This window comes from Tachyglossus aculeatus, chromosome 4, assembly GCF_015852505.1.
Source record: "Tachyglossus aculeatus isolate mTacAcu1 chromosome 4, mTacAcu1.pri, whole genome shotgun sequence".
Classification (NCBI taxonomy): domain Eukaryota; kingdom Metazoa; phylum Chordata; class Mammalia; order Monotremata; family Tachyglossidae; genus Tachyglossus; species Tachyglossus aculeatus.
In genome coordinates this window covers 125,062,934-125,084,764 of record NC_052069.1, presented here as the reverse complement: position 1 = coordinate 125,084,764, position 21,831 = coordinate 125,062,934, and the positions used below count along the sequence as shown (strand labels likewise).

At 49.6% G+C, this 21,831-nt stretch overlaps 1 protein-coding gene and 1 non-coding gene across 2 annotated transcripts in view; both read left to right on the top strand.

The window, feature by feature from the left end:
• Window positions 1–21,831, top strand: part of ZNF618 (zinc finger protein 618) — a 172,728-nt gene that overhangs the window by 136,881 nt on the left and 14,016 nt on the right. Inside the window, exons 13-16 of the mRNA XM_038745692.1 lie at window positions 5,043–5,231; window positions 8,334–8,417; window positions 10,756–10,800; window positions 13,282–13,359. Coding sequence (XP_038601620.1) covers window positions 5,043–5,231; window positions 8,334–8,417; window positions 10,756–10,800; window positions 13,282–13,359 — 396 coding nt within the window. The remainder of the gene's footprint in view (window positions 1–5,042; window positions 5,232–8,333; window positions 8,418–10,755; window positions 10,801–13,281; window positions 13,360–21,831) is intronic.
• LOC119928078 lies at window positions 8,432–8,569 on the top strand. Its single transcript, XR_005451034.1, has one exon. It is a non-coding gene; the product is annotated as a small nucleolar RNA SNORA7 (small nucleolar RNA).

Below are 21,831 nucleotides of genomic sequence, written 5' to 3'. Positions count from 1 at the left end.
GCCGTATGCTCAGTTTGTGCCTTGTGTTGAATTTCTGCCCATTTGCACACTTGTGGGGCTAGTTTGCTTCCCTTTGACTGGGCTAAAACTGCCTCCCTTGGCTCCCTCTCCCTGTGGAGCCCCAGGACACCCCACCCCTCATTCTGTTAGAGGCCTGTCCAGAGAGAGTGGAGTAGTGGCCCACTGCCTCTCAACTATATCTTCAATGTTCAATTTTCAAGTTTATCTTCAACTGCAATGTTTGCAACTTCCAGAGGAAGCTACACTTTCAGCTCACTTCTTTCTGTCCTCTCACTTGCTCCCTCACCTGCCTTCCAGCCCTGCCACAGCCCAGCACTTTTGGATGACAGCCATGGGCAGAGATGCAGGGAAAGCAGGACATTGGTGAGGTGACAGGCCCTGGGAGCAGAACTAGAAGCCAACCAGTGTTTTCCACGTCAGTTTGAGGTTAGCGAGCACTTGTTGAAGCGGTGACCAATTTCTGAAACCCATTTCTCGTCAGCACCTCCCAGGTGTCAGTTCATCCCCGACCCCTGCCAGCATTATCTAGTGCCTGCCAGACCCTGCTGCTCTTCATTCATTCAGTAATATTTATTGAGTGCTTACTGTATGCCGAGCATTGTACTAAGTGCTTGGGAGAATACAGTATAACATTTGCAGAGCACATCTCTCCCTCCTCCCATTCTCCCTTTATTGTAATAAGGAGACCTTGGCTTTGGAGAAGCACTTTTATTGCCAAAGGGCTCACGTGTTACCATCTCAGTTTTGCCCTCATAACAACCCTGTGAGGTAGGTAGAAAAGCAGGTGTTTGTATGCCCATTTTGCAGATGAGACAACTGAGTTGCAGGGAGGTTAAGTGACTTGCTCATGGTCACAAAGCTCGAACTCAAACCCGAATACTCCAGCTTCCAAACAGGGAATTTTCCACTCCACCCCACTGCCTCCCCTCTCCTCCAACCATCTGTGCTCGGATTCTGATTTGAAGGGTGAGGTGGGGTGGTGTGGGGGCGGCGGGACCGAGGTGGATGGACACAGAGAGCTTTGACAGCCATAGACAACCTTTCCCTGGAAGCTTGACTCTGGGAAAGGCCAAGTCCTTTCTTCCCTATCTGGTGTGTGCAGTGCCCAAGAACCCTCAGCTCCTCCTCAGAGACAGCAGACCCTGGGTGTTCAGGAGGAAACTCTTGGGGGTCTAATTGTCAGAGCCCTGGGTAGGATGATGCCTCCCAGGGTGACCTCTGATGCTGAAGTTACAGCAGAGGCAGTTTTTATTATTTTATGGTATTTGTTAAGCACTTACTATGTGCCAGAGTGGGGTAGATACAAGGTAATCAGGTTGGACACAGAGCAAGTCCATCATGGGGCTCACAGTCTTAATCCCCAGGTTACAGATGAGGTAACTGAGGCACAGAGAATTTAAATGACTTACCCAAGACTATGAGCCCCATGTGGGACAGATTGTGTCCAACCCAATCTGCTTGTATCCACTCCAATGTTTAGTACATTGCCTGGCATATAGTAAGCGCTTAATAAATACCATTATTATTATCATTATTATGTAGCAGACAAGTGGTGGAGCCAGGATTAGAACCCAGGTGTATGTCAGACCCAAAGAACAAGTCCCTGCAGGGATTGGTTAACGTTGGTGTACTGGGTCACTAGGCTGTTGAAAACAGGTAAAATTTGGTGTGGTGGGTTTCTGTCAGAGCATGTGACTGACAAGAGGTCTTGGTCAGGGGCAGAAGCAGGTAGTGGAATCCTTGGGGAGAGAGCAAGAGAACAGATATTTGTTGTCTGGAAACCATCTGACTCTGAAGCCCACTTTTTTCAGGATTTTCTCCAAGTGACTGAGTCAGAGAGAACAGCCTGGAATCTCTTAGGCCTGGGGGCTGCCTGAGACCAAGAAACAAGAGTGCCACCATCCTTTCTCCCAGCTGGGAACGAGGTTGCTCGTCTCTGGCCAGACTGACAGTTCTAGTACTGTTGCCCTTGGATTCTCCCCTTCTAATCCAGACTGTCCAAACCAAATGCCTAAGCCTCAAATGAATTCTTTCTCCAAATTTGGGCGATAAAGTTGGCACTGCCAGACCAGCTCCTTTTGAAGTAGGCTTGGCTTGGCCCCAAAAGCAAAGGGAAGCCCTGCAGCCGACCTGGCAGTGAAGGGCTGGGGATTGGAGATATGGATTCTAACCCTGCCTTGGCAGACCCCCCACAGTGGCAGCAGTGGTGCTCCCTGACAGCATGGAGTGCTCTCCGGGCCTGCGTTGGAGTCATGTGCTGCTAGGATGTGCTGCACACACACAGGTCTCCCTGACTCAGAGAGCTGTTTCCCTTTCCCCTGAGCAAGGAGCCGAGAGGGAAGCCTCAGCCCAGCTGCAGCAGGACATCACCAGAGGCCAGGAAGGTCAGTTTCTGCTCTTTGATGGGTCAGGGCTGCATGACAAGTGTTGGCTTGGTCCGTGTGGATGGGTGGGACCTGTGCAAATTAGATGAGAGACCAGTTAAGTATGCTAAGGGATGACAGTCTGGGCTCTGACCATGCGGTGGGAGCTACACCCATCCCCCGCTTGTCAGGAGCTCAGATTCATGAGCATTTCAACTGTGAGTGTGCTTGCTTGAAATCAGTCCACCACAGCGTGGTATTTCTCAGGTGACATTTACTGATGGCAATTCCGTTTTCAACTTTCTCCCCCGAAGTCTGTGTGGCCTAATAACAGTAATGATAATAACAATAATAATAATGATAAATTAGGCATTTGTTAGGCTCTTATTATGTGCCAAGGACTGTATTAAGCACCAGGTAGATACAAGATAATCAGGTCAGACCCAATCTCTGTCCCATATGGGGCTCACCATCCAAGTAGAGGGAAGAACAGGCCTTTTGGAGGAAGCATGGGCCTGGGGTTCAGATGATTTAGGTTCTAATTCTGATTCGTCACTCTCCTGCTGGATGACCTTGAGCAAGTCACTTTATTTCTCCAGGCATCAGTTTCCTCGTCTATCAAATGGGATTTCAATACCTGTTTTCCTCCTACTAAGAGTGTGAGCCCCACAAAGGACAGGGACCGTGTCCGACCAGGTTATCTTGTGTCTTCACACAGAACAGTACTTTGCACATAGAAAGCACTTAACAAATACCACAGTCAATTAGGAGAGTGAAGTGGGTGGCAGCACTGGATAGATCCGTTGGTAATGACATTTGTCTCCATCATTTCCATTGTCCTCAGTTTTAGGATTCCACCAGACTTCTCCCCTCAGTGAGAGGGTGGCTGTCAGCTCTGGCTGAGATAGGGGAAACCCAGGGAGTCAGAAGCCTAAGGCATCCAGCTAAGCTTTGATAAAGGAGGGAGGGGAGAGTGGAAGGAGCCACAGGGCCCTTTAAGGGTGGAGGTCTGGGGCTCTTTAACACAATTGGCCAAGTTCTGCTTTGGGCTTTGGGTGTTTCAGCCCTCTGTCTCCTGAAGCTGAGGTCTAAGCAGGTGTCAGTCACTTACTAAGCAAATCCAATCAGGCTGGAAGCCCTCCAGAGATGGTAAGAAAATCCTCCAATCCTATTTCCCTAATTCATCTCTGCAGCAGGGATTTCCCTCTGTCATTACATCATCTCTGTGAGTCAGGAGCAGGCGGATATTATCATGCCCATTTTGCTGATGTGGAAACTGAGTCCCAGAGAGGTTATGTCACCTGCCCGAGGACCCACAGCCGGCCAGTGCCGGAGCTGTGCCTACCACGTAGCCCTGTCCACTAGATCACAGTGCCAAAGACAATAGAGATGTAACCAGAATGTTTCATGGTGTCTAGAACACAGGAGCTTCCAGGAGAGAGTGAGGAAAGGCAGGGAGGCTGTAAGCTCCCAGGTGGGCAGGGATTGTGTCCACCTACTCTGTTGTATTATGCTTTCCCAAGTACTTAGCACAGTGCTCTGCGCACAGTAGGGGTTCAGTAAATTTGGTTGATTGATTGGTTGATAGGTGGGTGCACTGGAGCTGCTGGCAAGCTATTGAGGGGGGAAATCAAGCCCCTGAGTCTGGGAGGGTAGGCCAGCCCTGGTCCCCTCTCCCTGATCAGCTCAAAAATTACATTCTGTTGTCTGTCTCCGTGCAATTTCAGCAAGGTGAGGAATGCCCTTTCTTCCCCTCTCTGAAATAAAATCTTTGTGGGCAGAGAACATGTCTACCAATTCTGTGGTAAGCACACAAAGAAATGCCTTTGATTGATTGAAATAGTAGGGGAGGGTGGTGGGACAAGGGATCAGTCAAGATTGCCCCCTGAGCATGGACTGCATTTCAGAGAGGTCCTGGATGGGAGAATGTGAGTGAGAGGAAGCTTTGCGAAGAGATGATGATTGTTGGATCCCTTGGCATTATTTGTTCCTGGAAGAACTGGTGGGCAGAATGCCAACCTCACATTAGGAATTCCTGGAATCCTGCCCAACTCCCTGCCATGCTATGGGGCAGCTAGGAAATGAACTGAGAGCAAGCTGCCTCTTGGCTCCACTGGCCTAAGATCACCTGTGCCCAGGTTTTCTCTCCCAGAGCCTGAGGCCCTGCAGCCCCTCTGCCAAGGCCCTCTGGAGCTCTAGGCTAGGACTGGTGATTGAGAGGAGAGAGGTCCAGGCTTTGGGACTCTCTGGTTAAGAACATAACAACCCATTCTCTTCCTCTCTCTCCGCCATGCCCCAGAGTGGGATTCCAAGCAACCTGTTGTGTTTCAGGTTTAGCTAAGAAGTCAGAAAGAGTGGAAGGAGACAGGCACTCTCTTCCTCCCTGAAGAACCTAGGATAGGTCCAGGGGATTTTAAACTGCCCTGGATAGGGGTGGGTGGTGCGATAGCACTGACAGGAGTTTTGGTCAGGTTCCCTCCCACCCACCCCCCAGCCCGCCCTGTACTCTGGGTGGGGGTTGGGAAAAGCACGGTTTTATACAAAATGGCGGCCACACCTTTATGAGAACAGTTATTGAAGGGACAATCCCCCCAGGTCACGCCGCTGGGTGGGAGTTATCTGATGAGCCCGACACTAGTTCTGAGTGTTCACATCCAGAGCTGTCTCGATCTCCACTCTTCGTGGCCGTGAAGACACAGGCGAACCAATCCAGCAAAAAATCTCCAGCCTCCATAATACGATGTTCCACCCTCCTGCACAGCACCCCCTCTGGTGCCCCTCCGGCATCCCAAACCCAGATGTTCCGCGCTCCAAATTCCGGATCCCCTGGAAGCAAGGCAACCACAGGTACTGATTGCCATTACCCCCCAGGCTTTCTTAACTGTTTGGTGACAAGCACTTCCCTTCCCTCCCTAGTACCCCGAAACCATGAGACGCAGGCTTCTATCAAGGGGATTCAAGGTCAGCCTTCAGCTGCCCCAGGGGCGACCAAATGCCGCAGTAACTCTTCAGAAACAAAAACGGTTGAATCTCGCAGCAGGCAAGAAAACAGGCTCAAGTCCTGGAGTGTCCCTGGAAGTAGGGGGTGGGGCCTATGGCAACTCGGATGATGATTTAGGTTGGACATGGCTTTTGTGCCAGCAGGCACCCCGGTGAGGTAGGATGTGTTTACTTGAATGACTATGGTACAAAGATGGCAATGTTGTTTACAGAGGCAGTGAGGTTTGTGCCCTGGACCAGGGCTCAGAGGGACTTACATATGCTTGTAGGAGAAGGAGGAGGAGGAGAAGCTGGTCCAGGCACATGTCCAGTGGGCAAAGAAGCCTGGCCTGAGGGTCGGCTGGGGTGGCGGTGAGCAGTCAGCTGTCCTGAAATTGTCATTTGGACTAACACTGGGGCCTAAGCCACCCGTTATGTTTCCTCCTACACCACTTTTCCTCAGTCCTTCTTGGGTCTTCCAGGGAATTCCCATCTGCAGCCCCAGGACAATGGCAGCCCAGGCTACCTCAGTCAGGTGACCCTGATCCCTGACCCCGGCTGCTGCTGCCAGTGCAGCCAAACCCTATTGGCAGCTGTCATGGCAGTTGGGATTCTAGGTAGGGTCAAGAGCCAGGTTACACTGGCTTCTGGATCACCACTGTCCCAGAGATTCATCTGAAGATCCTGGAATGGCCATGGCCATGGCCTCTGGGGATAAAGGGGGTGGCGGGGCCTATTTCTCTCACTGTCCAGTGGCAGAGCTTGATATTTGGAGCAGGGGTCCCAAGAGGGGACCATGAGACAGAAGGCCCAATTCTTCTCCCTTTTCTCCACTGGGCCTGTTCCAGTACCCCCTTGCCTGCACCTGGGAGAAGGGACCAATTTTGGGTCCAGTTTGCCCATCAAGATGGAGGAACTGATCTGTTGAGGGACAGTAATCAGAAATATGGTCTGGGCTGTGAAGTTCATGTTTGGTTCCTTTAACAATGGGGAGAGCAAAACATGAGGGAGGGATAGAGGAAGAGAAGGAGGGAGGGAGGAAGGTGGGGTGGGGAGGGGGAGATTTCTTTAAACATAAAGTCATTTAAGCCATTTCTGTTACACCCGATTCCTGCAGTCAATGTAAAATAGCAATTGTCAATATTCTCTTCCTACAGAGAACTTTACTTGCAGCCAGCTGAAAGTATTCCCTCTTCTTTAACCGATTGGATGCTTTCCTTCTGGACCAATTGGAGAGTCACTTCATTAGTTGAGGGATGTGAGAATTACCTTTATTTTCTATCTAAGCTTTCCCCAACTTCAGGCAATGACTTGGGAGAAGGGCATCCAGTGGAGAGGGCCCAAGGAGAGGAGACGTCTCTGGGGGAAAACAGATGCTGAAGTTCCAGGAGTCGTTTCTTCTAGGGACCCCATCCTTCTCCTGCTAATCTCACCCCACCCTGGCTTCCTCCCACTGGAGACCTAGCCTGGGAGTCTGGCCATCTGGGGGCAGGTATGCCCTTGGTCCAGCAAGCCGGGAGTGGCTGGATGTGGCCACAAGGCAGTCTGAGACCAGAGCAATTTTCAGCTTCAACATCAGCAGTGATGAGAACTGTCCCAGCCCACCCAGCAGAGAGCGGGAGCAAGAGCATCCTCTGTTGGTTACTTCTTTCATTTTGCATAACCATTGGGATCCTTTATTATAGAGGGATTGTTGTGAGGGTTGTCCATGAAAGCATCCTGTTCTCTTTCCCCACCCTGTCCCCCAGCCCCTTAGGGTCCCAAACTGGGATGGTCCTCACCAGGAGACACCAATGAAGGGCTGCAGGTGCATTTCTGGGGCGTGGTTGCTGAACCCAGACTTTTTTTTCCCCAACCCTATTGGAGCAGCCCGCGCTTGCTTGAGGAATGAAACACTGCCAAGTGCTGGGCAGGATCTCCATTTCCTTTGGGGAAAACCACCAATTCCGACATTCCTATTCCCCATTCCCTCTCATGTGAACTCCTGGCTGCAGTGCGGGCCCAGTTTCCTCCCCAGCCCCTTCAAGCTAGCTCTCCCCTCCCTGGCCACAGACCAATACCCTGTGGTTGCAGCCAGGATCTGAACATGAGCCTCCAGCTCTGGAAAGGGAAGGCTATGGAAAGTCACTTGGCCTCCTCTCTGGGTCCCTCCTGGACAGCTGGAGCCATCTTGCAGGGCCTTCCCTCCTCTCTGCTTAGCTCTGTAGCCCAATCCCAGCCATTGGCCAAATGTACCTAGCTAGTCAGGAGAGCCCAGACAGGGCCCACTTACCCTGGGACCTTGGGCCAAGTGGCCACAAGGGCAGAGGGTGGGCCTTGGGAGGAGGTGTTTTTTGCTTCAGTGAGGAGAGACCTCTGTGCTGAGCTGGGGTGGGAGTGGCCCGTGGGCTCCTAGGAGTCTCTTGCTCCACAGGGCTGAGGGCAGGGAGAGTGAAACTTGGGCACTTTGAGTTTGGCAGCAAGGATCAGCACAATTTATGGCTACTCCAGGGTCCTGGGAGGTGTGGTGGGGTATCACCCACTTAGGAGAAAGGGCCCGTGGGCTGATATCTGTTGCTCTGCAGAGGCAGGCTTGGTCCTGATGGGTGAAGACACAAAAGTGTCCAGACTCCCCCTTTCCAGGGCCCAGACCAGGAAACATGGAGCATTCAGGAGAACTGTTTACTGGCCTTCTTCCTCCCCTCCCTCATTGGATTCCAAGCCAGGTGCACCACCCATGTCTTCTGCTGTTTCTGGGGCCGCCTCTGGGCTCTGTGACACCATGAAACGGGGCAGCACATGACTTCTCCCCATGCTCATGGAGCCATTCTGACCCTTCTCTCTCTCTCTCTCTCTCTCTCTCTCTCTCTCTCTCTCTCTCTCTCTCTCTCTCTCTCTCTCTCTCTCTCTCTCTCTCTCTCTCTCTCTCTCTTCATCTTTCTCAATCTCTCTCTCTCTCTGTCTCTCTCTCTTTCTCTTTTCTCCACCCAGCAGAAAGTGCTTTCAGCAAGAGGGTGGAAGGCAAAGTGCAAAACAACTTTGAAGAAACCAACAGTAGTTCCCAAAACTCCAGTGGTAAGTAGAGCCTGCCCCTCTCAGGATCACACCTGGAGAGTTTCCAATATTCTACCAGTCTCAGCTAAGGGATGGGGGTTCAAGCAGGGGCATACCCATTCCATTCCTAGCTTGGCCAGTGGCTAGCGAGTGGAAGGCAATCTGCTACAAGTCAAAACTCACCTGGGCTGGGCACCAGCGGCATGGGAGAGAGTCAAGGGCAGAGACTCAAGTTTACTAAGCAGAAGACAACAATGGTAAGCCGCTTCTGTATTTTTACCAAGAAAACTCTATGGAAACACCAGAACAATTTTAGATGGAGAGTGGGGCATTCTGGGAGAGATATGTCCATGGAGTCACTGTGGGTCAGAGGCAAGTGTACAGCATAAGACAAGACAAGTAGAGCCTGAGATAGCCAGGAGAGCTCCAGAGCCAGTCTCCTAGTGGGCTTCCAGTGCCCAAGAGCACCTGAGACCCGCCTTCTGGGCAATGAAAGGGGAGGGGTCAGAGGTCAGGTCCCAACTTCAGCTACAGGAGGGGCTGAAGTTCCTGGAACCCTGCTCATGAAGCTGCCGGAGATCTCAATGAGGATCCAGAGGGCTCTGCCACCTAGGTGGGGTCCCTGGTTTTTCAGCTGCTGCCCTGACCTTGGGTCTAGGTTGTCTGTGTTGCACCCCCTTGCTGGTGAGGTTTGCTTAGATTAGAGGAATTCCCTGTGGAGAGCTGGGTCCTTTGTCCCATTTCCCACCCTCCAGTAACCAGCTCTTTGAGGAAAAAGAGAGAGGAGCGATGGGCAGCTAAGCATCTTTGTGGTCGGGTGGATGGAGCTCTGCAAAGTGACAGGAACTTAGAGGTTTCAGCCCTCACTTTCCTTCGACTCGGCACATGACCTCCATTAGCTTCTAAAAACTCCATGCTGGAACTCTGTCGTTCTGGTCCTTTGAGATTCTCAGTGAAAGGGAGTCTTGGAAATGCGAGTTTTTAGGTCAGTAAGTCTGTCGATTGTATTTATTGAACATTTACTGTGTGCAGAACACTGTACTGAACTCTTGGGAGAGTACAGTACAATAGCACATTCCCTCCCCACAATGAGCTTGCAGTCTAGAGAGAGAGCCCGGCATTAATATAAATCAATAAAATTACGGATATGTACATAAGTACTGTGGAGTTGGGAGGGAGAATGAAGAGCTGGACTGATATGGGCTTGTCTGTCAATCATTGGAAAGAATTGAGCAGGCTTGGTTGCAGGCAAAGCACTTGGGAAAGGACAAGAAAAGCAAAACATGTTTTCTGCCCACAGGGAGCTTTGCAATGTAATGCAGAGCCAAGAGATGATTAGCCAGCAGAATCAAGAGTACTACACCTGGCTCTCAATTACCTACTCTAACAGAGTGGAAAAACTGTGCAGACAATACCAAGCATGGAAAACACAAATGGGGAAGAGATTTGGGCCCCATCTGGGTAATGAGGGAAGGGCCAGGGAAGCACCAGAAAATTAGCAATTTCTCTGTGAGGGTGACCCAGTGCTTGGGAGAGTACAGTATAATAATATAAAAGATACATTCCCTGCCCACAATAAGTTTACAGTCCGGGGACAAGCTTGTTGGGGAAAATTACCATATGCCAGGTGGTCAGATGTGGGAGGGGCAGGAGGTACCCACACCAGGCAGCCATGGAACCTAGCCCACGGCAGCTGGGAGAGACAGGAGGAGACTCAGGGTTTCCATTTCTTGGTTCTCCTGCCCCCAGCTCTGGATGCAAGCCCACAAAACTTCTGATGGCCAACCTTGCTGGCTAATGCAGTTGAGTGTCTATAGGGAAGTAATGTCATAACCGTCCCGGAAACCGGGATATAGATTAGCCTCTTCCCCAACACACCATTTCAAGGTTAGAGAAGGACTAGAAGAGGACTTTGGTGTTTCTGATTGGCTTGGGCCTCTCCGGCTGGCTCCTTTGGAGAATCCATCTCCACCCAAGGTTTGGGCTCAAATCTCCCCACAGCCTCTTTGTGAAAGCAGCAAGTTGGCAGGGTTCTGTCCCAATGAAAACTTGCCCCCTTGGCCATGTGGGCCAGCTCTGTGCTGGAGTGGGCCAAGGTCATTGAGCTGGGGCCAGGTAAGAAAACAAAACACAAGAGGAGCTTGTTGCGGGAAATTATCTGGTGCGAGCACCTCTGCTTGAAGGGCTTTGCCAAGGAGCCGCCCAGGCTCCAGGGGCTGGTACCGAGCACTGGGGAGTGGATTGGTGGTCAGCCTGTGGACCCTCTGTGTGCCCAGGAATGCCCTGAATGCCTCAGGAACTCTTATTTGGGCAGTGAGCTCCACCCGTCTTGGTTCCTTAAACGTTTTCTCTTTTGCAGAAGCCGCGAGTCCCTTGATCTCAAACCCTTTCCCGCTTTTACAGAGTAAGTGTGTGATGGGTGTTTCGAAAGCTATGCATATCCTCGTGCAGGGTGGTGGCAGTGTGTGTGTGAAATCAGTGCTAGCCAGCCATGCAGTTCACAGTGCTGGGTAGACCTACCTCCAGGTGCTGGTCAGGGGGTTGTGGGGCAGTATTCCCTGTAGCCATGTCTTTGGTTTGTTTTTTAAAGGGCTAGGGGGTGTGGATCTGGCTGGGGCCTGGGAGCGCTCTGTGGATGTGCTATCCCATCTGGCTTACTGCTAGGCACATTGCCCAGGACAGAACCCACTGGGGTGGGTACCACAAGCTCTGTGATATCCCCCTCCCCTTAGAGCTAGTCCCATGAGGCAGGGGTGATGATAAGGATTTTTATTTTTTATAGCCGTTGTTAAGTACCTTCTGTATGCCAGGCACTATACTAAGCTCTGGGGTAGATAGAAGTTAATCAGATTGGACACAGGTATCTAACAGTAATAATAATTATGACACTTATTGAGCATCTGTTATGTACCAACTACTGGTCCAAGTGTTGGCGTGCATTCAGTATAGGTATACATGGATCTTACAGTCTAAAAATAATAATAATAATAGTGATAATAATAAGTCAGTCAGTGGTACTTATTAATAATAATAATAATGGCATTTGTTAAGTGCTTACTATGTGCAAGGCACTGTTCTAAGCACTGGGGAGGTTACAAGGTGATCAGGTTGTCCCATGGGGGCCTTACAGTCTTAATCCCGATTTTACAGATGCGGTAACTGAGGCACAGAGAAGTGAAGTGACTTGCCCAAAGTCACATAGCTGACAATTGGCGGAGCCGGGATTTGAACCCATGACCTCTGACTCCAAAGCCCGTGCTCTTTCCACTGAGCCACAAGCACTTACTGTATGCAGTGCACTGTACTAAGTCCTTGGGAGAATACAATATAACAGAGTTGGTAGACATGTTCCTTGCCCACAATAAGCTTACAGTCTAGAGGGGGGTGTGGTATTTGTTGAATGCTTACTCTGAGCCAAGCACTGTTCTAAGCACTAAGGTAAATAAAAGATAATCAGGTCAGACAGCAACTCTGTCCCACCTGGGACACATAGTCTAAGAGAAATGGAGAACAAGTCTTTAATCCCCATTTTACAGTTGAGGAAACTGAGGGGGAGACAAATTAATTGATTTGCCCACGATCACGCAGGAAGGAAATGGCAGACCTCGGGATTAGAGCTCGGGTCTCCTGACTCGCATTCCCTTGCTCATGCCATTAGGCCTAGGTTTAAAAGAAGGGCCAGAAAAGGATTTGAGCCCCTGTGAAGAGGCTGCCAGGAGGCTGGTGTCCCGATCTGTCCAGTATGTCCCAAACCCTCAGCCCATTCCCTCGGAACAGACTGTTTGAATGGCATTAAAGCGGGAGGCAGTCGGCTCCTGAGCTGGGTGAGATGGCATGGCCTGGAGCCAATATGTGCCTGAGGGCAGAAACATCCACCTGCCTGCCCTCCTTGAACAGGGAAACCCCACATGGATGGGGCTGATGGAAGAGTGCAGAGCCCTGTTAAACAGGCTTAGCAAGAGAAATGATCTCCCTGGCCAGCTGGGCGTGGAGACCTACAGCCAGTTCTTTCTATCACCTCCCCCTGCCCCCCGAACTCTGTCCTTTCCTCTTCTTTCTTTCTCTCTCCCTTTCCCACCTCTCTCTGGTCTCTGTCTCCCTCACAGACCACTAGTCCTTATCACTTCCTCAGCTTGTGTGGGTGGGCAGGAGTGGCATGGAGACTTTTCTGCAGGGATCCACGGGTGGTTTTGTCCTGCAAACTGAAGGGAGCCCTGCTCTGGGCTGTTTTAGCATGGAGCAACAGGATGGATGTCAGAGGAGGTTAATGGAGAAATGACTGGAGGAATCATTGGGCCTATGTTCTCCGAAAGCACAATGCCTCGATGGGCCTCTGGAAAAATCAACGCTTGTTTAGTTCAGGACTTGGGCTGGCTGCTGCTGCCTCCTCCGTTCCGCCTCTGTGATTAGAATCAGCAACGATTTCCATATTTCACCTTGCGCAGAAGCATCCAAGAAGGACTTTGGGTTTGGCTCCTTGTGGTTTTGCCTTCAGTTTTTCTTGAAGACTGGCACCACTGAGCTATGCCTGGCCAATTTTGTGGGCCACAGAGAAGTCATCTGCCCAAATATGCCACCTTTGGTCCCGAGGAAGAATGGAGCTGCAGAGCGAAAGTTTCACCCAATTCTTTGACTAAGAGAGAACCCCAGGCAACCCAGCTGACTGAGCTAATACGGGACCCAAAAGGCCAGAGCCAGAGCTAGCCAGGACATGAATGGTACTGTATGTGCAAGTGGCAATTTTATGAGCTGAGGACAGGGGAGCTTCCTCGTGCTCCCAAGTGGTGGCCCCCCAGGGCCCTGTCCCTGTCCGACATCAGCATGTGTATGTCCTGTTCAACCTAACCCCAAATGTAACCAGGTTGAAATGGTTTTTCCCACACAGAACCGTATACCTGCGGCGCCTGTGGGATCCAGTTCCAGTTTTATAACAATCTTCTGGAGCACATGCAGTCTCATGCAGGTAAGCCCAGTGGGTGGATGTTTTAAAGCAAAAACACTTCTGCTTACAAGCAGAGCAGAGCAGGCAGTGGGGCCGGCATCCAGGGTGCAGTTTGTCTTAGGCTCTGAGCCGTTAGCCCAGCAACTGATATTGCTGCATTATCAGCTTCCTTTAGGTTTTAGATCCCCAGGGCTCTCAGACGAGAGGAATCTGAGGACCCCAAACTCTGGGTGTTTCATTAGGTGCATTGGAACAGTGTGAAACAAAGAGTTGGACAGTACCAACTGTGTTGTATTGTACTTTTCCAAGTGTTTCATTCAGTGCTCTAAGCAGAGTAAGTGCTCAATAAATACCATTGACTAATTGGTTGGAAGTGTTTGACATCGCCCTTCTCCTAGCTGATTCTCCCCACCCCGCCCCAGCAGAAGAGCTGAAGAGCATGAATTCCACTAGCACCAGTTGACTCCTAAAAAATTATCTTTTTTCCTTTCGGTTCCTTGGGCAAACAGAGTTGCTCCAGTTCTCGGCTGAAAATCCAGCTCCAAGAACAGGTGCAAGATCATTGCCCCAAATCTAGTCAGTTGAGCTCAGTTGAGGAAATCAGGAACTTACCCAAGAACGTAAGACCTTGAGAAGTGCTAGCTTCTGTATCCAAAAGTGGCCCCCGGGTGCTGGAAAAATCCGTGTACTGGCTGCCCTTCTGGATACCTTCCTCATAACTGCCGGTGAACCTATGAAGCGTCCTGACCCTTTCCTTTCCTTTCCATCTCTGACTTTCCCTCCAGTGATTCAGTCAGGACTCCTAGTTTAGATCTTTACCATCCCCCCGGACTCTACGGACGTTTCTGACCACACTGCGTTCTGGGGGAGTGGATTGTATGTGTTGAGACCCCATTGAGGGGGAGATTTGTTTCTTCTTGCTTCTTTGGAAAGTGTTGCCGATGCTGATAGTGTAAAGCTGGGCTTGGAAAAGGGCCAAAGCTTATACCTGGCCAGAGGTTCACCAACCCTGCAGGGAGATGGGAGTTTTTTGGCTATTGCTTATTGCTCCTTGCTTGTGTCCCAGTACCTGTACTGTGGACTGAGCCTTTCAGTCTCCTACCTCCATGTGCCGAACTTCTACCAACTTTTGATGCACTTCTTGACATGGGAGAGGGACCAGGTTGGATTTGATCCTTGGCCAGGGGAGCAGAGGGTCCCTGGGGCCCCCAGGTTTGACCAAGCAAATCCCCCGCGCACCCAGCCTCCTTTCCTTTCCATTCATTCATTCATTCAATCGTATTTATTTAGCCCTTACTGTGCACACAGCACTGAAGTAAGTGCTTGGAAAGTACAAATTGGCAACAAATAGAGACGGTCCCTACCCAACAATGGGATCAAAGTCTAGAAGTCTCCCCCTCATCCCCCCTCCATCCCCACCGTCTTACCTCCTTCCCCTCCCCACAGCACCTGTATATATGTATATATGTTTGTACATATTTATTACTGTATTTATTTTACTTGTACATATCTATTCTATTTATTTTATTTTGTTAATATGTTTGGTTTTGTTCTCTGTCTCCCCCTTCTAGACTGTGAGCCCACTGTTGGGTAGGGACTGTCTCTATATGTTGCCAACTTGTACTTCCCAAGTGCTTAGTACAGTGCGCTGCACACAGTAAGTGCTCAATAAATACGATTGATTGATTAATAGAAGGGGGAGACAGACAACAAAACAAAATAAGTAGACAGGTGTCAGTACTATCAGAATAGATAAATAGAATTATAGCTACATACACTATTTGGGGGAATGCAGCTGATGGATGAGAAGCAGCATGGTTTAGTGGATAGAGCACGGGCCTGGGAGTCAGGAGGTCATGGGTGCCAATCCTGAGTCCACCACTTTTCTGCTGTATGACCCTGAGCAAGTCACTTCACTTCTCTGGGGCTCACTTACCTCACCTACAAAATGGGGATTGATACCGTGAGCCCCATGTGGGACAGGGACTGTGTTCAAACCGATTAACTGGTATCCACTCAATGCCTAGAACAGTGCTTAACACATAGTAAGCGCTTAACAAGTACCATAATTATTCCAGGACATTCTCTTTTCCTTCAGCATTTAGCAACATGGACAGCCCACCCTTCTGCCCCTGGTTCACCACTGACTGTGCTGTGACCACCTCTCGAGGTGGGAATGCGTGTTGGGATCATTCAGGTTTAGGGGTTCTGGAGCCTGCAGGGGTAGGGATCCCTAAAAAATGGGCCAGAGAAGCTATGCCAGGATGAAAGGACTTCCTCTTTTTCTCTCTCCCTCTCGTCCAGCCTCTCCCCTTGCCTTTGATGGGTTATCCTCTCCACTCTTTTCATTCCGGCTCTTTTTTTCTTTATTCCCTTTGCTTTCTGTTCTCACTCTGTATTCTCCACCTTTCATTCTCTCCATTTTTCATTCCCCAATTCCTCCTTTTTTCCTAACACTGTATTTTTCCCTTCCTAAAAAGTTGTCTCCCAGTTTCTCCAGTCTACCCCATTATATCCCCCAGCAGTAGCACTGACTCAGCAGGGCCAGACAGGCAGGCAGAAAAGGGCACTGAACTTGGCAAGAGGCAAGGTGAGCAGGAGAGTGGGAGGTTGGGAGTTGGCTGGGGAATAATCTTTTGGCCAGAAGCCAGCCTGGAGCATCTGGGACTGTCGACTCTGAACTCTGGAGCATCTGAGTTCCACTCATGGTTCTGCCAAGGTGGTCTCAGCCTGCTCTCTGTTGGAACACGAGACTGGCTTCCTAAGTTTGGTACGGCTTCATCTGTGGATAGTTGGAGAGAAATCTCTGTGCAGGGAGAGGGGTGTCTGAAAGTGGGATTCAAAGAGCTTTGTGTGGAAATCAGAGTGGTGTTGGTTGTGAATCAGCCAGGTGTTCTTGGCAAACAGAAGGTTAGTTTCAAACTGACCCCCAAACTGGCATCAGACAGTGAGAACCGTGGCCAGAATGGGGCTTAGAAGGAGGACTTTAAATAGAAAAGATGGTCCACCCCAGGGATGGCCATGGCTGGGGCTGTTTTGGTGAACAGAGGTGTCTTCAGTAACTCCTCATTTCACTTAGCAATAGGATTGTAAATGCACAGATGTAAAGTGCTCTGGGAGCAGGAATGTGTGCCTGGGGCTATAAGTGGCAAAGACTGAGGCTGCTGTGGGCAGGAAGGTGATGGAATGGAAATGCTGGTGGGAATGGGGGACTTTACACCTTTGTCCCTTCTCAGTCTCTATGCCTAACTGAGATGGTTTAGCTGTGCCTCCCTGGTTGGGCTTTTAGGATAAGCTACATTGGTGGAGCTGAGTTGTAGTTGCAATGGGCCTTCAGTGGGGACTTGGAGTGCCAAGTTTCCAGCTTGCCATTCCAGATGTATGGTGGCCCTAGCAATGTAAGTGGGAGTAATCATTTCAAGTTGGTTTGTGTGTGGAGGTGTGGGGGGGGTGTTGGGGGGGGGGGGGGCAGTCAGTGTGTGGGCATGGCACTAATGTGTAATGGAGTCCTAATACCCAGTGATGGCTGCTTAACTTTTTCCTCTCCAGGTGTTACCCCCACAGTCTGGGGTGTTGGATGACCTTTTTTTTTATGGTTGTTTATGTGAGCTCTCACTCCAAATGCTGTCTCAAATTCCTATCCTCCAATTCTCTTTTTGACCCCTTCCAGTCTGGCTTTCGTCCCCTTTATTCAACAGAAACCACCCTCTTAGAGGTCGCCAATCATCTCCTTCTTGTTAAATCCAGCTGCCTCTACTCCCTCCTAATCCTTCTTGACCTCTCAGCAGCCTTCTCCATTGTGGACCATCCCCTTCTCCGGGAAACATTATCCACCCTAACTTCACTGACAGTCCTCACCTTGTTCTCTTCTTATCTCTCTGGCCATTCATTCTCAATCTCCTTTGGGGGCTCCTACTCTGCCTCCCTCCCCCAACTGGTCCCTCAAGGTGCAACTCTGTGTCCCCTTCTATTCTCCGTCTACACTCACTCCCTTGGAGAATTTGTTCACTCCCTTGGCTTCAACTACTACCTCTATGTGGATGATTCTCGAATCTACATCTCCAGCCCTGATCTCTCTCCCTCTCTTCAGTCTTCCATTTCCTTTTACCTTCAAAGACATCTCCTCTTGGATGTCCTCCCATCACCTCAAACTTAACATGTCCAAGACAGAACCTCTTTTCTTAGCACCCAAACCCTGTCCTCCCCCGATTTTCCCATCACTGTAGATGGCACTTCCATCCTTTCAGTCTCATAAGCCTGTAACCTTGACCTTATCCTTGACCTCCCTTTCTCAGTCAACCCACATATTCAGTCCATCACCAAACCCTGTCAGTCGTACCTTCATGACGTCACTAAAATCCCCCCTTTCCTCTCCATCCAAATTGCTACGACATTAATATGATCACTCATTCTATCCCACCTGGATTACTGCATCAGCCTCCTTCCTGACTGCCCAGCCTTCTGCCTATCCCCACTCCAGTCCATACCTCACTCTGTTGCCCGGATCGTTTTTCTATAAAAACATTCAGGACATGTCACCCCACTCCTCACAAAACTCCAGTGGTTGCCCATCCACCTTTGCAGTAAACAAAAACTCCTCTCTATTGGCTTTAAAGAACTCCATCACCTTGCACTCTCCTACCTCACCTCACTACTCCCCTGCTACAACCCAGCCTGCACACTTCGCTCCTGTAATGCTAACCTTCTCACTGTGCCTCCATCTCACTGCTGACCCCTCGTTCGCATCCTGCCTCTGCCCTGGAGTGCCCTCCCTCCTCAAATCCAACAGACAATTACTCTCCCCACATTCCAAGCCTTATCAAAAGCACATCTCCTCCAAGTGGCCTTCCCTGACTTCCCTTCTGTGTCACCCTGACTTGCTCCCTTTGTTCTTTCCCCCTCCCAGCCCCATGGCACTTATTTAATTTACTTATTTATATTAATGTCTGTCCCTTCCACCCAGACTGTAAGCTCACTATGAGCTGGGAATGTGTCTATTTATTGTTGTAAGTGTACTCTCCGAAGTGCTTAGAACAGTGCTGTGCACACAGCCCTGAATAAGTGATTGAATGAATGAATGAAATGGTAGTGGCAGTTTCAGGGTTTTGCAAAGGTCCAGTTTGCAGTCATTACTGTTTAAAAGGTTTAAGCCTTCAATCCATATTTCACTCTGCTGCCTGGATCATTTTTCTACAAAAACATTCAGGACATGTCACCCCACTCCTCAAAAAACTCCAGTGGTTGCCGTCCACCACTGCATTAAACAGAAACTCCTCCAATGGCTTTAAAGCACTCCATCACCTTGCCCCCTCCTACCTCATCTCGGTACTCCCCTATTACAACCTAGCCCACATTCTTCACTCCTCTAATGCCAACCTTTTCACTGGACCTCAATCTTGTCTATTTCACCACCAACCTCTCGCCCACATCCTGCCTCTGGCCTGGAATACCCTCCCTCTTTATACCGGACAATTACTCTCCCCAAATTCAAAGCCTTATTAAGGGGACATCTCCTCCAAGAGGCCTTCCCTGACTAAGCCCTCCTTTACCCTTCTCCCACTCCCTTCTGCATCACCCTGACTTGCTGCCTTTATTCATTACTCCTCCCAGCCCCAAAGCACTTATGTACACATCTGTAACTGTATTTATTTACATTAATGTCTGTCTCCACTTCTAGATTGTAAGCTCATGGTGGGCAGAAAGTGTGTCTGTTATAGTGATGTGTTGTACTCTCCCAGGCGCTTAGTACAGTGGTCTGCACACAGTAAGTGCTCAATAAATATGATTTATTGATTGATTAAGTGAGAGGACTCCAATCCTTTATTTAGCTACAAGGTGTTCAACCAGCAATGGGGCAAGAAATACTCCTAAACCATGTAGAATAAGAATTATAGTATTTCTTATGCAATTACTAGGAGCCAAATACTGTCATAGGCACTGGGGTAGATAAGCGATAATTGATCCATCATAATGCCTGTCCCATGCGAGGTTTTTACACATGAGGTAGGCAGATGTTTTTTATAGATTTTTATATATGAGGAAACTGAGGTTTACAGAGGCTAGGTGACTTGCCCAACGTGACACTGCAGGTTGTGTAAACGTGTAAATACATCGTTATGTGTGTGCCTGTGTATCTATATAAGGATATGCGTGTATTTGAGTGTATCTACTTAGTTATTTTTCATGCTGGAAGAAGACATCACTGGTGGAGGAATTCACCATTGGCTTATGTAACTGAAATCTGGAACCTGCAGCCCCAACCACACTGTGCACAAATACTCTCCTTTGTTCATTTCATTCATTCGTTCAATTGTATTTATTGAGCGCTTACTGTGTGCAGAGCACTGTACTAAGTGCTTGGGAAGTACAAGTTGGCAACATATAGAGACAGTCCCTACCCAACAGCGGGCTCACAGTCTAGAAGGGGGAGACAGACAACAAAACAAAACATATTAACAAAATAAAATAAATAGAATAAATATGTATAAATAAAATAAATAGAGTAATAAATACGTACAAACATATATACAAATATACAGGTGGTGTGGGGAGGGGAAGGAGATAAGGCGGGGGGTGGGGACGGGGAGGAGGGGGAAAGGAAGGAGGGGGCTCAGTCTGGGAAGGCCTCCTGGAGGAGGTGAGCTCTCAGTAGGGCTTTGAAGGGAGGAAGCAGAGCTATCTTGGCGGATGTGCGGAGGGAGGGCATTCCAGGCCAGGGGAATGACGTGGGCCGGGGGTCGACGGCGGGACAGGCGAGAACGAGGCACAGTGAGGAGATTAGCGGCAGAGGAGCGGAGGGTGCGGGCTGGGCTGTAGAAGGAGAGAAGGGAGGTTAGGTAGGAGGGGGCGAGGTGATGTAAAGCCTTGCACCTGGTCCTGTTTTTGCCTTTAGCTCCTTGTCTCATGATCCATACAAAGTGTCTGCTCTAAAACGGCTGCTTGGATTATAGTGTGCTGTGCTAGACTATCCCTGGCATTGGAACTCCAGTTTACAGCTGAGATGCAAGCTTTACTTGATCAAATTCTTAATACATTTGCTCCATCTTCCTTGCTTTAAATCTCCCAGTTTCAGCTCATTTGGTATTCTGCTGTTATCCATTCTCTTCATATGTTCCACACAGCACAGCTGTGTTGAGGTAACCATAGCTTCAGTGCTAGGACACTGACCTTGTCCTAGGCCTTCATTGCTTGTGATTCTATCTTGCCGTTTGACGTGAGAGTAGCCCATATTGGTTCTGATGAAAGTGCTTGATGCATCAGATCCTCATAGTAGTGGTAGAGAAGCAGCATTGCCTAGTGGGTAGAGCACGGGCTGGGAGTCATCAGGGCCAGGGTTCAAATTCCGTCTCCGCCCCTTGTCTGCAATGTGACAGTGGGGCCAAGTGGGTCTCCTGGACGGCTATTTTGGACAGCCACAGCCTGAACATCCCAGCCACAGTCTGTGAAGCAGGGAAGCAGCATGGCCTAGTGGATAGATCAGGGACTGGGAGTCAGAAGGACCTGTGTTCTAATCTCAGCTCAGCCACTTGCCTGCCGTGTGGCCTTATAAAGCAGTCGTGTTGAATAGATGAAGGTGAAGAACTGACAAGAGGAGGGAGAAGTCAGAGAGAGATAATGAAATCCAAGAGGATCGTCATCCTAGAGTCAACTAATAAGGTAACACAAGTGGTTGTGTTTCAAACAGTCTGGCCCAATGAAGTCCTTTGTAGTTGACTTGTTGTGGGCCTGCTGCAAAATTCTTCCCAATTTTTCTCCTAGGTGGCTGCACAAGGGGGGACTTGAGTTCCACTCATACCACTGGGGCCCCGGTAGTGCCACCTACTAGCCATTTCAGAACTAGCTATGGATCGCTTGGTCCACAAAATCGAGGCATTGTTCCTGAGTTACTTACTTGGGTTCAAGGTCGATTAAAGCACTGATCTAGTACCTTGGCCATGGCCTAGTGGACAGAGCATGGGCCTGGGAGTCAGAAGGCCCTGGGTTATAGAACCAGCTTCGCCACTTCATTCATTCATTCATTCAATCGTATTTATTGAGCACTTACTGTGCACAGAACACTGTACTAAGCGCTTGGGAAATACAAGTTTGCAACATATAGAGACGGTCCCTACCCAACAGCGGGCTCACAGTCTAGAAGGGGGAGACAGACAACAAAACAAAACATGTTAACAAAATAAAATAAATAGAATAGATATGTACAAGTAAAATAGAGTAATAAATATGTACAAACATATATACATATATACAGGTGCTGTGGGGAGGGGAAGAAGGTAAGGTGGAGGGGATAGGAAGGGAGAGGAGGGGAAGAGGGAGGGAGCTCAGTCTGGGAAGGCCTCCTGGAGGAGGTGAGCTCTCAGTAGGGCTTTGAAGGGAGGAAGAGAGCTAGCTTGGCGGATGTGCGGAGGGAGGGCATTCCAGGCCAGGGGGAGGATGTGGGCCGGGGGTCGACGGCGGGACAGGTGAGAACGAGGCACAGTGAGGAAATTAGTGGCA